This window comes from Chiroxiphia lanceolata, chromosome 1, assembly GCF_009829145.1.
Source record: "Chiroxiphia lanceolata isolate bChiLan1 chromosome 1, bChiLan1.pri, whole genome shotgun sequence".
Classification (NCBI taxonomy): Eukaryota; Metazoa; Chordata; class Aves; order Passeriformes; family Pipridae; genus Chiroxiphia; species Chiroxiphia lanceolata.
Genome location: NC_045637.1, coordinates 7485870 through 7499422, shown reverse-complemented (window position 1 = coordinate 7499422; position 13553 = coordinate 7485870). Strand labels below are relative to the sequence as shown.

Below are 13553 nucleotides of genomic sequence, written 5' to 3'. Positions count from 1 at the left end.
TGTTTTGTTTTAATTTTGTGATCTCCCATCTTCCACAAAATTGAAACATAAACAAATATATGTTTTCAAATAGAAGTATGAAATAAAGCTTCCATGGTGACTCATTTAAAAAAAAAGTAAGGCAGAAATACAAGCTCTGAGTTGTATCCAGGTATCAGTGTTTAATATTTTGTCATCACCAAAATAACAGGTCTGTTACTTTTCAGATGTCTAATATAAAACCTAAACAAAAATATTTGCTGTTTAGGGAACATCGAATGTAGCTGGCTGTGCTCAAAGGAAGAAAATGTATCAACATCTGGTAACCAAATTTGTTAGATCTGTTTATTGAACACTCTAAATCCCTGCAGATGTTATAGAACTGTGAATGCTAAAATTAAAGAATTCCAAGTGTTTCCTCATTGAATAATATAGTGTTAGGGAACTTGTTCTAAATTTTACAAGTATTTTTATTTTAAAGCTGTTTTTCCATTTACTACTTTTGGGGGGAGATATTGAAAAGCATCTTCATAAATTTTTGTTTGACTGAAACAAAGCGAAGGAAAGCTGCGAACTGACTCCAACTGTGATTTTATGATCGGAGTAATTTTACTAACTTAAATATCCAGTGAAAGGTGAAACTTGAAATAAAAATCAGTGCGATTTTAGAGCAAAGAAAGTGATACGTGAAAAGATAAAGCAGTTGTTGCTGAGGGCAGCTGGAGAGGAGTATCAGTGAGATGCTTTACCTGATACTGTGGTCAAGGGCAGTAACTTAGTTTGCTGGAAACAAATCCTAGAAACTTTGTGCAGCAGGAAAGCTGTGACATAGTCACCATCGTGGAAACGTGATGGAATGACTCTCACGACTGGAGCATTGCCACGGGTGGCTATAAGCTCTTCAGAAGGGACAGGCAAGGTAGGAGAGGTGGAGGGGTGGCTCTGTATGTTAGAGAGTCTCTTGACTGTAGAACTCGGTCAGTAACGATAAGGTTGAGTGCCTGTGGACCAGAATCAGGGGGAAGGCCAACAAGGCTGACATCCTCGTGGGAGTCTGTTACAGACCACCCAACCAGGATGATGAGGGTGATGAATTATTCTACAAGCCCTGGTGGATGTCTCAATCACCAGCCCTTGTTCTCATGGGTGACTTCAACCTGCCAGATGTCTGCTGGGAACTCCACACAGCGGAGAAGAGGCTGTCTAGGAGAGCCCTAGAGTGTATAGAGGATAATTTCCTGCTCCAGCTGATAAATGAGCCTACCAGGGGTGGGGCCCCGCTAGACCTGCTGTTCACAGAAAGGGGCTGGTGGGAGATGTGGTGGTCGGAGGCCGTCTGGGGCACAGTGGCCATGAAGTAATAGAGTTTTCAATACTCAGTGATGCAAGGAGGGCTACCAATAACACCTCTACGCTGGACTTCTGCAGGGCAGATTTCGGCCTATTCAGAAGACTAGTTCAGAGTGTACCCTGGGAAACAACCCTTGAAAACAAAGGGGTCCAGGAGGGATGGACATGCTTCAAGAAGGAAGTCTTGAAAGCACAGGCGCAGGCTGTCCCAGTGTGCTGAAAGCCAAGCTGACGGGGAAGACGACCGGTCTGGCTGAACAGGGAGATTTTGAAAGGAAATTAGGGTAAAACAGAGAGCTTACCAATTATGGAAAAAAGAGTTCAGGAATGTAATTAGGTCATGTAGAAAGAAAATTAGAGAGACAAAGGCACAATTCGAACTCAATCTTGCCACTTCTGTTAAGGATACAAAAGTTTTTCTACAGATCACAATAGCAAAAGGAGGGACAAGGAAACCTCCATTCTTTATTGGATATAGGAAAGAACATAGTTATCAAGATGAGGAAAAGGCTGAGGTATTTAACACCTTCTTTACCTCAGTTTTCAAGAGTAAGACAGGTTGTCCTGAGGACAACTGGCTTCTGGAGCTTGTAGACAGATATAAGAAGCTGGATAGCCCCCCCTGTAATCCAGGAGGAAAAAGTTAATGACCTGCTGAGCCACTTGGATCCTCACAAGTCTATGGGACCAGATGGGATCCATGCAAGGGAGATGAGGGAGCTGGCGGAAGAGTTCATGAAGCTGCTCTCCATCATTTACCAACAGTCCTGGCTCATTGGGGAGGTCTCAGATGATTGGAAGTTGGCAAATGTCACGCCAATCCACAAAAAGGGCTGCAAGGAGGACCCAGGAAACTACAGGCCCGTCAGCCTGACCTCAGTGCCTGGCAAGGTTATGGAGCAGATCATCCTGAGTGCAATCACACAGCACCTACAGGATGGACAAGGGATCAGACTCAGCCAGCACAGGTTTCGGAAGGGCAGGTCCTGTCTGACCAACCTGATCTCCTTTTAAGACCAGGTGACCCGCCTGGTGGATGAGGGGAAGGCTGTGGATGTGTCTACCTGGACTTCAGCAAAACCTTTGACACTGTCTCCCACAGCATACTCCTAAAAAAGCTGCAACCCAGGGCTTGGACAGGGGCACTCTGTGCTGGGTTAGGAACTGGCTGGAGGGCCGGGCCCAGAGAGTGGTGGTGAACGGAGCTGCATCCAGTTGGCGGCCGGTCACTAGTGGTGTCCCCCAGGGATCAGTGTTGGGCCCAGTTCTGTTTAATATCTTTGTTGATGATGAGGGGATTGAGTCCACCATTAGCTAATTTGCAGATGACACTAAGCTGAGGGGGAGTGTCGATCAGCTGGAAGGCAAGAGGGCTTTGCAGAGGGACCTGGACAGACTGGAGAGTTGGGCTGATTCCAACGGGATGAGGTTCAACAAGGCCAAGTGCCGAGTCCTGCACTTTGTCCACAACAACCCCCTGCAGCGCTACAGGCACAGAGTGGCTGGAGAGCAGCCAGGCAGAAAGGGAGCTGGGAGTTTGACAGGAAGCTGAACATGAGCCAGAGTGTGCCCAGGTGGCCAAGAAGGCCAGTGGCATCCTGGCCTGAATCAGGAACAGTGTGGCCAGGGAAGTGATTTAGTGATTTTTCCCCTGTACTCAGCACTAGTGAGGCCACACCTGGAGTACTGTGTCCAGTTCTGGGCCCCTCAGTTCAGGAAGGATATTGAGGTGCTGGGGCAGGTCCGGAGAAGAGCAACAAGGCTGGTGAAGGGACTGGAGCACAAGTCCTATGAGGAGAGGCTGAGGGAGCTGGGGTTGTTCAACCTGGAAAAGAGGAGGCTCAGGGGAGACCTCATCACTCTCTACAGCTACCAGGAGGTTGTAGCCAGGTGGGGGTTGGTTTCTTCTCCCAGGCAACTATCAGTAAGAAAAGAGGATGTGGTCTTAAGCTCTACTGGGGAAGTTTAGGTTAGATATTAGGAAGAAATTCTTTGCAGAGAGGGTAATCAGGCATTGGAATGGGCTGCCCAGGGAAGTGGTAGATTCTCTGTCCCTGGAGATTTTGAAGATGAGACTGGGTGTGACACTCTAGTGCCATGGTCTGATAACTACGGCTGTGTTGGATCAGGGGTTGATGATCTCAGAGGTCTTTTCCAACCCAGCTGATTCTATGATTCTATGAAACACTATGGGACTACTATAAAGTAGAAATGTCAATTATTATTGCTAATAAAGGCCAAATAGGAAGTATTTAAATTGTATGAATTGGTAAAATGCCACTTTAATGGGAATCAACAATTAGATTAGTACATGTGAATTACTTCTAGACACTCATGAATCTTTTGAGTCTAACAAAGTATAAAGTAATTCTAAATGGTATTAGATTTTCTTGAGAATATTTTTCCACACATTAAACTCTTGATTCAAACAACATGTTAATCACAAAATACAAGACTTAACTAATACTTTAACCGGGCACAGTAAAGGTATGCTTTCCACGTTTATAGACACGTACCATTTTCTATCATTACTAGTGTTTACAAATCACTTTAGCACAACCTGAGACTTTTGTATAGGCTTTTTCTCACTTCCTCTGATGTATGTTTGATAGCTTTATAGATATTGTGCTTCACTTATTCTTTTTATTTTCCTCGTATACTAAAGTACAAGTATAAGTAATGAAATAACATAATGGGAGAAGTCAGGTTCAAACAAAAATAGTTTTCATGATATCTTCAAGGGATGATGTGACATGTGGGAGTTAAATTAGACTGTTCCCCCCATTTTGTAGTGAATTATTGAATAAGTTATTTAATATTAAATAGTAAATGAGTTACTGGGATTTACTTTATTTAGTCTAGTCCATGGTACCCAGACATAAGAAATAACTTCTTTAATGCAGAGTCTACAAGTTAGTTACCCAGCACTGGGAGTAAAATTATTCAGAATTAAGCTATCTAAATTTTCTGTATGTTTAACGGGGAAGGGTTGACTTCCTTCACTGGATTCATCACTGCCGGATGAATAAATTCAGGAAAATCAAAGCCAAAGTGTTGATAAAGATGAAACAAATATTTCAAATTCTCTCAAAGCCATAGTAATCAAGCAGTAAAATGTTTCTTTGAGGGTAAGGCGCAATGGTCTCAAGTGCATAGATGGTCATTTTGTTGCTAAAGCGTGTCTGGAAGTGAAAATAACAGCACCTGGTTAGAAGGTAGGATTTGCTGAGTGTTTAATGTCTATTTAACTATTAGTGTGTGTTTAATAGAAATTACAGTTAACAGGTACTTAAAAATGTAGCAAAAAGACAATCAAACAGTGTCCCCTGTGATGCTTCAGTACTTGTGTATTTGCAGTATCATACATCTGAGGGATTACTGTCAAGGACCTTATTTTCAGGGCACATGAAATAAAAAAACACTTTGACTCTGTTTCAAAGCTGAAAATAAAGTTTGGAGACAGATGTGGGAGGTTCAGTGCTCATTTGTGCACACCATTATCCTGGGTATATTGGCAGTCTCAACACCAAAAGATGTTCTTATGGGTACTGGGTTATAGAGGACGTTCAAAAGACTTCTGAAAGGTACAGAGGTGACAGCATGGTAGTGAGGATGTAAAATAAAGACAGAAAGACCTTTCTTGTATTTCAGAATATGAGCAGGTAGTCAAGGCTGACATCGGCTGACAGATGACTGTTTTGATAACTTGCAACTTGTTGTAAAGTTTTTATAAAGAACATAAAACCAGTTAGTAGGCTCTTAGCAAAGACCAAGAGTTGGTGATGGCAGCTGAACTCTGGGTTGCAGAATGATGTCCTTGGGCAAAGAAGCAAGCAGTAAAAGGGGTCTAGGAGCCATGATGTTTGATTTGATGGTAAGGTATCTTGGTGAATGTGATAAAACAGAGCTGTCTTAATTTGGCTGAAATATGTTGAAGAATTAATTAAATTTTAGTAGTTGCACCAAGGTTTTTTAATTCATAGGTGAGACAGTTGTAGAAGAGAAACCATAGAAAACAGACCCTCTGTGCAGTTTCTTCAGAGGCCTAAGAAGCAAATGATTACTCCTCAAAAATAATTGATTAGGTGATGGAAAGGCCAAGAAAGTGAAAGAACAAAATTTCAAAATAAGCTTTATGCAATTTTGTTCTGTCCTGTCACTAGTCACCAGAGAGGAGATCAGCAACTCCTGCTCCACTGCTGCTCTTGAGGAAGACAAGGGCACCCCTCAGCCTTCTCCATTCCTTTGTTTCTATTGGATCCATCAGATAAGCCTCAGCTGTCATTTCTAGTATGAAGTACCTTATCTACTTAATTGTTCCTGATCTGTAAGCTGTTCTACACTGCGGCATCTTTGACATAATTTCTGTACTTCCACTTATTTTAGTTTTCTTCAAAATGAGGAAACAAGACTGCGAATATACACAGTTGACTAACGAAGTTGTATGCACTCTTCCTTTTTCTAATCTTCTTATATTTTCTAATATTTTCTATATTTTACATATTTCAATATTTCTAATTTTTTTTTAATATTCTGATATGTATAATTTAACATCCTGACCTCTGGGCCAATCTTATGTCTAGATGTTCTATATATAGGCATACAGCAGAACCTATTACTTCATATAATGTTGGGATGTTTAAATTTATATATACATATGTATTAACTCCCAAGTGTCCCCTTTTATAATCTGGGGTTTTTTTGCTATTTTCCTTTCTGAACATTCAGACTTGGAATCATCTACAGATTAAGGAGTAGGCATCTGAACCCTGTTGCAGTTTATAGAAGAACAGTGCACTTTTATTTGTTCCTTTTGTTCTGTAATTTGTCTCTAGAACATTGGCAGCACTATCCAATGGATTACTGTAAGAACAGCTCTTCCATGAGAACATTGTCTAGTCTTTTTTACTGTGCAGCAAAATCTTCATGTATTCGTACATGTATACATTCGTAGATACACACTGTTCTGCACTGGTGATCTAGGCTCACTCTGGCAGGTTTCCTGATTCTGGAAGGTTTGAAGGACTTTAGTTTTCTCTGACCAGCTTTTATCAGGATTTTTTTTTTAATTCGCATTTTTCCTTTCCGGTTAGAGTTGGGTTCAGCCCTTCAAGTGATACCTCTTTTAAAACCTGTTCTAGCCTTACTGAGCCCCTTTTGCCCTTTCTCGAGCTTTTCTTTTTTGACAATTTTGTGTTTGCTCTGACTTTCCATAGAATTTGTCTTCCCATATGATGTATATACATCTTACTCATTTAAACAGTTTTAAACATAATTCATGTAGCTGCCCTTTTCAATTTAAGCAACACCTGAGTTGATCTGTTGTTTTTGCAAAGGTATGCAAAGGTTCCTGTTCAAGTGGTTCCTCAGTATTTTGAGTTTCTCTTCACTGTTAATGTCAATCAAGCTTTAGTTCCCTGATAACTTCCTAAAGGAACAACAATTTACAGTTTCTAAAAATTTGCTCTTAGCATCGTTCCCTGACATGACTCCAGTCTCTGTGGTGATGATTGAACTCTCCTGTCACTGGGTTACCTTTCTTGATGCCTTTCTAGTGTCTTCCAGCCTAGTGCAGTAAGCAAGCCTAGCCATGATGGTGTAATACAGAACTGTACATCTCAGATTATTCATTCCTCCTGCAGTAACTCCTAAAGTTATAAGTTAAAATCATAAATGATCTCATAAGAGAAATATTATTTCCCACCTATCACCATTCTAATCCTATTAACTGTTTTTAGAAATGCAGGAAAGACCTCATCACATGGATCTGGTGTTCTAATTACTCCAAGAATAAATCTATGCTAGCTTGAAAAACTGTACTTTTTTTCTTCCCTCAAATGCTTTTCCATGTTTTTCAGCATGTCCCATTTCCTGCTTTCTCTTGCACCCTGTCTGAAGGATGCCACGATTATGCCTAGTGATTCTTGAATCTTTAATGCCTTTTTTTGACTTGGTATTGACTATTGTCTATGCCAGTAGGTTCATTTCCCTTTCTTCAGCTTCACTTGGAAAGTATCACATTTGCTATTTCTTTATATTACTTCAGCAGGCTGTGTCTGGGAACTTCACTGCTCACCCCTGCCCCCACTACAATGAAGTCAAATAAGCAGCTGGTACCCTGTCCTGAGGAGGCATTCTACAGATTAGCCAAAACCAAGTAATAAGCACAGTTTTAAATCACTTACTCTCTAGGCTTGTTTAAATACTTGTGACTGTGTTTTGATCAGTAATTAGAATTAATAAAATCAATCCTGATGGTGTCTTTATATTTTTGCATTCCTCATTCAGTGATGCAGTTTTGAAATACTGATTATTGTGATAAAACGATTGCCTTGTTTTCTGATTACTTCATCAATGTGAAGTTATATGAAATGGGATAGGAAATCTTAAGGCCTAATCTGGACCTTTGTAATATTGTTTGAGTTGGAAATTTCTACGGAAATTAGGACAGTATTATCACTCAATTACTACTCTTGAGATAAATTAGATAATGGTTTGATAGATAGAAAGGTAGTGTAGAGCTTGTGCTTTGTTTCCTTCTATGTATCTGTTAGAGTATACAATGAGGGTCTGACTTCCTTGGAACAAGTCTATATGCCCACAGCGGTCATTTAGACTCAATTATAGTCCATGAGGTGAAATTATCTCCTTTAAAAAGGAGATGTCTATTAGCAATGTTTAAAGAGAATAATTATGCCCATTTCTCACAGATTGTACCTCTGAGTCTCTCCCTTTACTACAGGGAGGCAGGAGGAGAGGCCATATCTAAAAAAGATCAACTGTTTTTTGAAAACTAATTTAACCGAAGTCTCATATTTTTCATCCATATGTTAAGTGACCAAAGTAATGGAATGCAAGTTAATGCTTATCACACTTTCAGAATTTTTAAACCAAACATACTCTTATTTCCTGTTTTATATACATGTAGAACATCAGGTTATATCCTATAATCACCCTGCACATTTATTACATGTTTGGATGTTTACTGCAACATCTAGAAATCTCTTCAGAACCAGAAAAAGGGTAATTTTTGTGACCCACTCAGTATCTCATATGCAGTGTGGTTTTTGGGTTTAGGAGCTTGCATGGGATCAAAAAGGAGTTGCAACTGATTCCTGTGTGCAGGGTTTGAGTATGATATAGCCTGACACCTTCAAATTAATCTTCACGTGCTAGAAGTCAAAGTCTAGTGAAGTTGACTGATTCCAGCAGATTGTTTTGAGTGTGTCTGTGTATGTGAGAATGGCTCAAGCCAATGCAAATTTCATCACTGAATCCAGTGTCTAGTGTGTATTCTTTGCATAATGTGCATAGTTGGATTTAAACATACAGAAAAATGACAAACTCTAAATCTCTTTTAGACTTTTTTCTGGCTGTAGCAAAGCAAAATTGCCATGGTGTGCAGGAGGGAGGTGTTGGAAGGGAGGCCCAGGGTTTGGTGTTTAATGGTAAGTGATCCATGTGTTCACAGGGGCCGTGGAGGGGTGCCTCCACCACCAGCAGGAGTACCCAGAGGGGCACCAGCACCCAGGGGAGTGCCTCCCAGCAGAGGACCAGTCAGTCGTAGCCGGGGACTTCTGGCACCCAGGGCAAGAGGAGTCCCCCCTCCTGCAGGATACCGGCCCCTCCCGCCGCCCCCGGCACAGGAGACCTACGGGGAATATGTAAGTGGAGCAGTGCCATACTGTGCATAGTGTGGAACTGTGGAGAGATGAGCCTATACCTTCAGAACTCTGTAGAACCTCTTTAATTAGTACCTAATTAAGTCTTGCATCTGTAGCAGATGTGGTCATCTCTCTTCACCTTTTCAGACTTGAGCTGTTTCGTGTTAAAAAAAATGCTTCAGGTTATGTATATACACTACCATAAAGACATTGTGCATTTGGCAAAATAGTTATGTACCTCTTAAATGTATTATATTAGGTTTTTGCTTTACAAAAATCTGAAAAATCACGATGCTGTAGACTTTTAATTCTCAGCTAAAACAAAATAATATTCTTCTTAAACCTATCTTTGGGATCATAAAGCTGTTCAATGATTAAACAAATAAAATATTTTTATGAAAGCTTCAGAACTAATCCTAAAATTTTTACAAGGTACAGTGTATCTCAATAAGGCATACATATTTATCTTTATTTTATTTTATTAAACGTTAAAATCATATCAAAATGTTTTTTATATTGTACATGACAAAATGATGTGGTTATGAATTGTTATGGTAAACTTAAACTGGACTTACAGAGCAGTAAGATAAAGAAAAAAGATCATTAAATCAAAATTATAGTCATGAAAATGGACTTACAGAAAAATGGTATCTTCAAGGACAATGCTTTTAATGTTTTTTATTTATTGAAGCTTTGTGTGCCCTCTTTACAGCCAAGTGTAAGGAGGAGTTTGTTATTTAGACTAGATAAAAAGGAGTTCCTGAGTTCCAGAAAATGGTTTTACTATTTAGACATTTTTTGTTTCTCTCAACCTCTCTTTCACCTGCTTACTCCCTCTCTTTGGCCCCTGCCAAAACCCTCTAAATAAATCTCAGCCTTTGTCCTTTCAAACAGAAACCCAATTTTCTATATAACACTTATAGCTTTATGCAGAAAAGTTGAATGTCATTGATATAAACATTTATGCATATAACTGAACAATTCAGAAGAAGTTAATGTAGTTCATTAATTTTGAGGAAGAATACTTGAACAACATGTCTAAATTTCCCCTGGCTATACTTGACTAGTCAAAGTGGGTGCTGCAAATGAGTGATTCTGTCACAATGCTTTTAAAGGAATCAGTCCTCATTAAACAGCCTGTTTCCAGGACACACACTCTACAACATATGGAGATATGATAGAATATAAACCTATTTGAGTAAATTCATATTTATATATAATCTGCTATTTATAGCAGGTATTTATAGAAGTGGCATGGAAATAACAGCTTTTTGAGTCATTCTCTGAGAAGTAAAGCATAGATCAGGATACTAAATAGAAAATAGCACTGTAAAGAAAAACAGTACTACGCTAAAAGATTTCTAAAAGGAATGTTCTCTAGAACTGGATCACTTATCTTCCAAACAAGATACCTTAAATAGGATAGATATACTTAAAGCTGTAATTGATAAAGCAGTGCTAGATGGTCCACTTTAAAATTACTCTATTTCTTGTCTCCTTTGATAAAATGAGGTTTCTTCAGAAGGAAGTTTAGCTAGGACACAAACCATTGGTGTACTGCGTATTCAGTGTTAAATTTAACACATGGCATTTTACCTGTCCCTTCACAGTACATTATCAAAGTGCTTTAACTGTATCTTCTACAGGTTAAGGTAACATGGTAGGAGTCATTAGTAGTATTTCTACCCTTTCCTTATTAATTCCTCTTTAGCTATATCTAATATTAAAGCACTACTTTGCCAAGCTGAGCAGAATAAGGTCTCACTGGTTGAGAAGTGTCTGTAAGATAAGAACATCAGTAAGACCAGGGGTATCATAAGAAGATATTTTAAGCAGCATCAAAGCTTTGGAGACTAGAATATCCAGAGATTACAGAGAAGCCTTTACAAAAGTATAGGGTTTGAATGGCCAGGTTTTGATAGCTGGGTGGGGTACAGAGGTGGCTTCTGTGAGAAGCTTCTGGAAACTTTCCCTGTGTCCAACAGAGGCAATGCCAGCCAGCTCCAAGGTGGACCTCCTGCTGGCCAAGCCCATCAGCAATGGTGGTAGTGCCTCTGGGATAATGTATTTAAGAAAGAGGAAAAAACCTAAGCTAGAGAAGTCTATTCCTAAAGGACTTCACCCAATGGAAGGGTCCCACGCTGGAGCAGTTCACGAAGAACTGCTGTCCAAGGGAAGGGCTCACACTGGAGAAGTTTGTGTTGGACTGTCTCCCATGGGAGGGAACCCACACTGGAATAGGGGAAGAGTGTGAGGAGTCCTGTCCCTGAGGAGGAAGGAACATCAGGGACAACATGTGATGAACTGACTACAGCCCCCATTCCCTGTTCTCCTGCATTGCTGAAGGGGAGGAGGTAGAGAATTTGAGTGAAGTTGAGTCTGGGAAAAAGGGAGGAGTGGGGGGAAGGTGTTGTAAGGTTTAGTTTGTACTTCTCTTTTTCCTCCTCTGATTTCATTGGTAAGAAACTTATTTCCCCCAGTTGGGTCTGTTTTACCTGTGACAGTAACTGGTGAGTGATCTCTCCCTGCCTTTATCTCAAGCCATGAGCTTTTTGTTAAATTTTCTCTTTACAGCTGAGGAGGGGACTGACAGAGTGGCTTTGGTGTGGGCACATGGTGTCCAGTCAGGGTCAACCCACCACAAGGAGGCTTTCCATTGAGGATTGGACAGTCTGTAAGGATTGATGAAGCTTTTCGTTCCCTTAGGTTTATAAACCCCTGCTTTGTACTCATTAAAATAATGTGAAAGTGTGCAAGTTCAGGAGAAAACAAACTGCTGATGGAAGCCTTGAACCACTCACTTCTGTAACTCTGCAAATATCTCAAAAGGTGATTCAGGGCTTTCAGTGTGTAAAGTCCTTGCTCGTTTCTTTTGTAGAGTGCTATTAAATGTATCTTGTGACAGACAATGAATCACAAGGAGCCTCCCTTTTCCTTCACTCGCTCCCTTTGCTAACTTTTTCTGTAGTCCTTGAAACCAATGAATTTATAACATCTATGAGTAATTTACTCAGTTCTGTTTCTTGCCTATTGTGATCTCTCTTTCCTCTTCTTGATTAAGTAGTTTTCTAAAAAATAATAACAAAGTGGGAAGGGTATTACTTATTTCATTCTGAAAAGTTAATTTTGGAGGCAGTATCTCACATGGGAAAAATTATGTCACAGGCAAAAAGTCATTAATTTGAGTGTAGGTGTGTTTTAATGTGAGCTCAAGATCAAGAAAATTGGGTGACCGTTCCTGTCCTGTGTTTAGAGCTCATAGGTGAGTTTTCCAGATGTTATCCATTATAGAAAGTTCTGCTCAGGTATAGGCTGCCTCTATCATCTGTCAGCTTTCTGGGGTCTCTGTAATGCTGGCTCTTGAATGCTTTGGCTTTCTCTGCAGAATTCACATAACCTTATCAGACCAGCAGCAATACTTGCACATTTTTCCAGCTCAATGTAACTAGTTTTCCCATTCCACTGTTGCCAGTCTTACTTATGTATGTCTCTCAGCCCCAGTACCCATTCCTCCTGGGACGTCACCATATTGTTAGTACCATGATGAAGGTTTTGAAGCCACTAAATGACAGTTCCTTATCGTTTTCTGTGAAAATGTCTCTCTAATAGCTGTAACATCAGCTTAGATAGCAAATATTCAGGCCTCTACAGCCAGCCAGCTTTATAATAGCTCTGTTTGCTGTGATAAACTTTCTCTGAAAACTAACATGTCTCCCATTTTTATTTCCTCAACTGCTTAGGTCAGGAGAAAACCTAATATGACATGAGATGCATGGCCAGAATTATTTTTATAGTACTTGGATAAGGGAAGCCATACTAGGTGGATGCTTCATTTATTGAAGCACAGATGGTTTCAGGGACATTTTTCCTCTTAATTTTATTCAAATTGTTCTCATTGAACTATACTGTATAATAGATAAAAATATTTTTATGTATTGTCAAGTTGACAGTTTATTCCGTTAAGATATGAAATAGAAACTGTATTTAACTACTAGCTGAAAATGTTAAGCTTTTCCATAGTTTTTCAATAAGCAGAAAATCAGTAACAGTGTGCTAGCAATTCACTGCTCTTTAATAAGGTCAATTCCTTAGTGAATGTTCAGTCAAACATGGGTTAGAACAGAACTGCTCAGTCTGTTACTGTCTCGTAACAGTTGCTGCTCTTTTCCTCTTCCTGTTGTCCTCTTCTTAACAGCTTCAGTCCTCTCAGACTTTTTTTCCGAATTAGTAACACAGCAGTGGGACTGACGCTTTTTAAGAGTATGCTTTTATTTGCTGCTCATTTTATTTTACAAAGGTAAATGTTTTGTAAATATTCTGTCAGTATTTCACTTCTGTACTTTGCATGAATATATTTGTGATGCTGTGTCAAGTCCTGCTTTGCCTGCTTAAATGTGTTAAATGAAAAGTGAGTTTTATCAGAGTTCCTAATCAGCTTTTTAGGCATTAAAAATTAGACTTTAAGTGGCAGTGTGGAATGTCTGTACTGAAAAGCAAAACTCATCAGTCTAGTGTGCTATGGGCAAGATTTGCTTCAACACTATGTTAGAAAACAGTCAG

General features: G+C 39.7%; 1 protein-coding gene across 3 annotated transcripts in view; it reads left to right on the top strand.

The window, feature by feature from the left end:
• Positions 1-13553, top strand: part of KHDRBS3 (KH RNA binding domain containing, signal transduction associated 3) — a 96559-nt gene that overhangs the window by 52409 nt on the left and 30597 nt on the right. For 2 of the 3 annotated variants that reach the window (XR_004359435.1, XM_032701015.1), the window contains exons 6-7: positions 7376-7486; positions 8801-8993. Coding sequence is in view for 2 of the 3 variants with exons in the window: in XM_032701015.1 (XP_032556906.1) it covers positions 7376-7486; positions 8801-8993 (304 nt within the window). In the remaining variant the exon portion in view is untranslated. The remainder of the gene's footprint in view (positions 1-7375; positions 7487-8800; positions 8994-13553) is intronic. The other variant, XM_032701026.1, reaches the window with a different exon arrangement.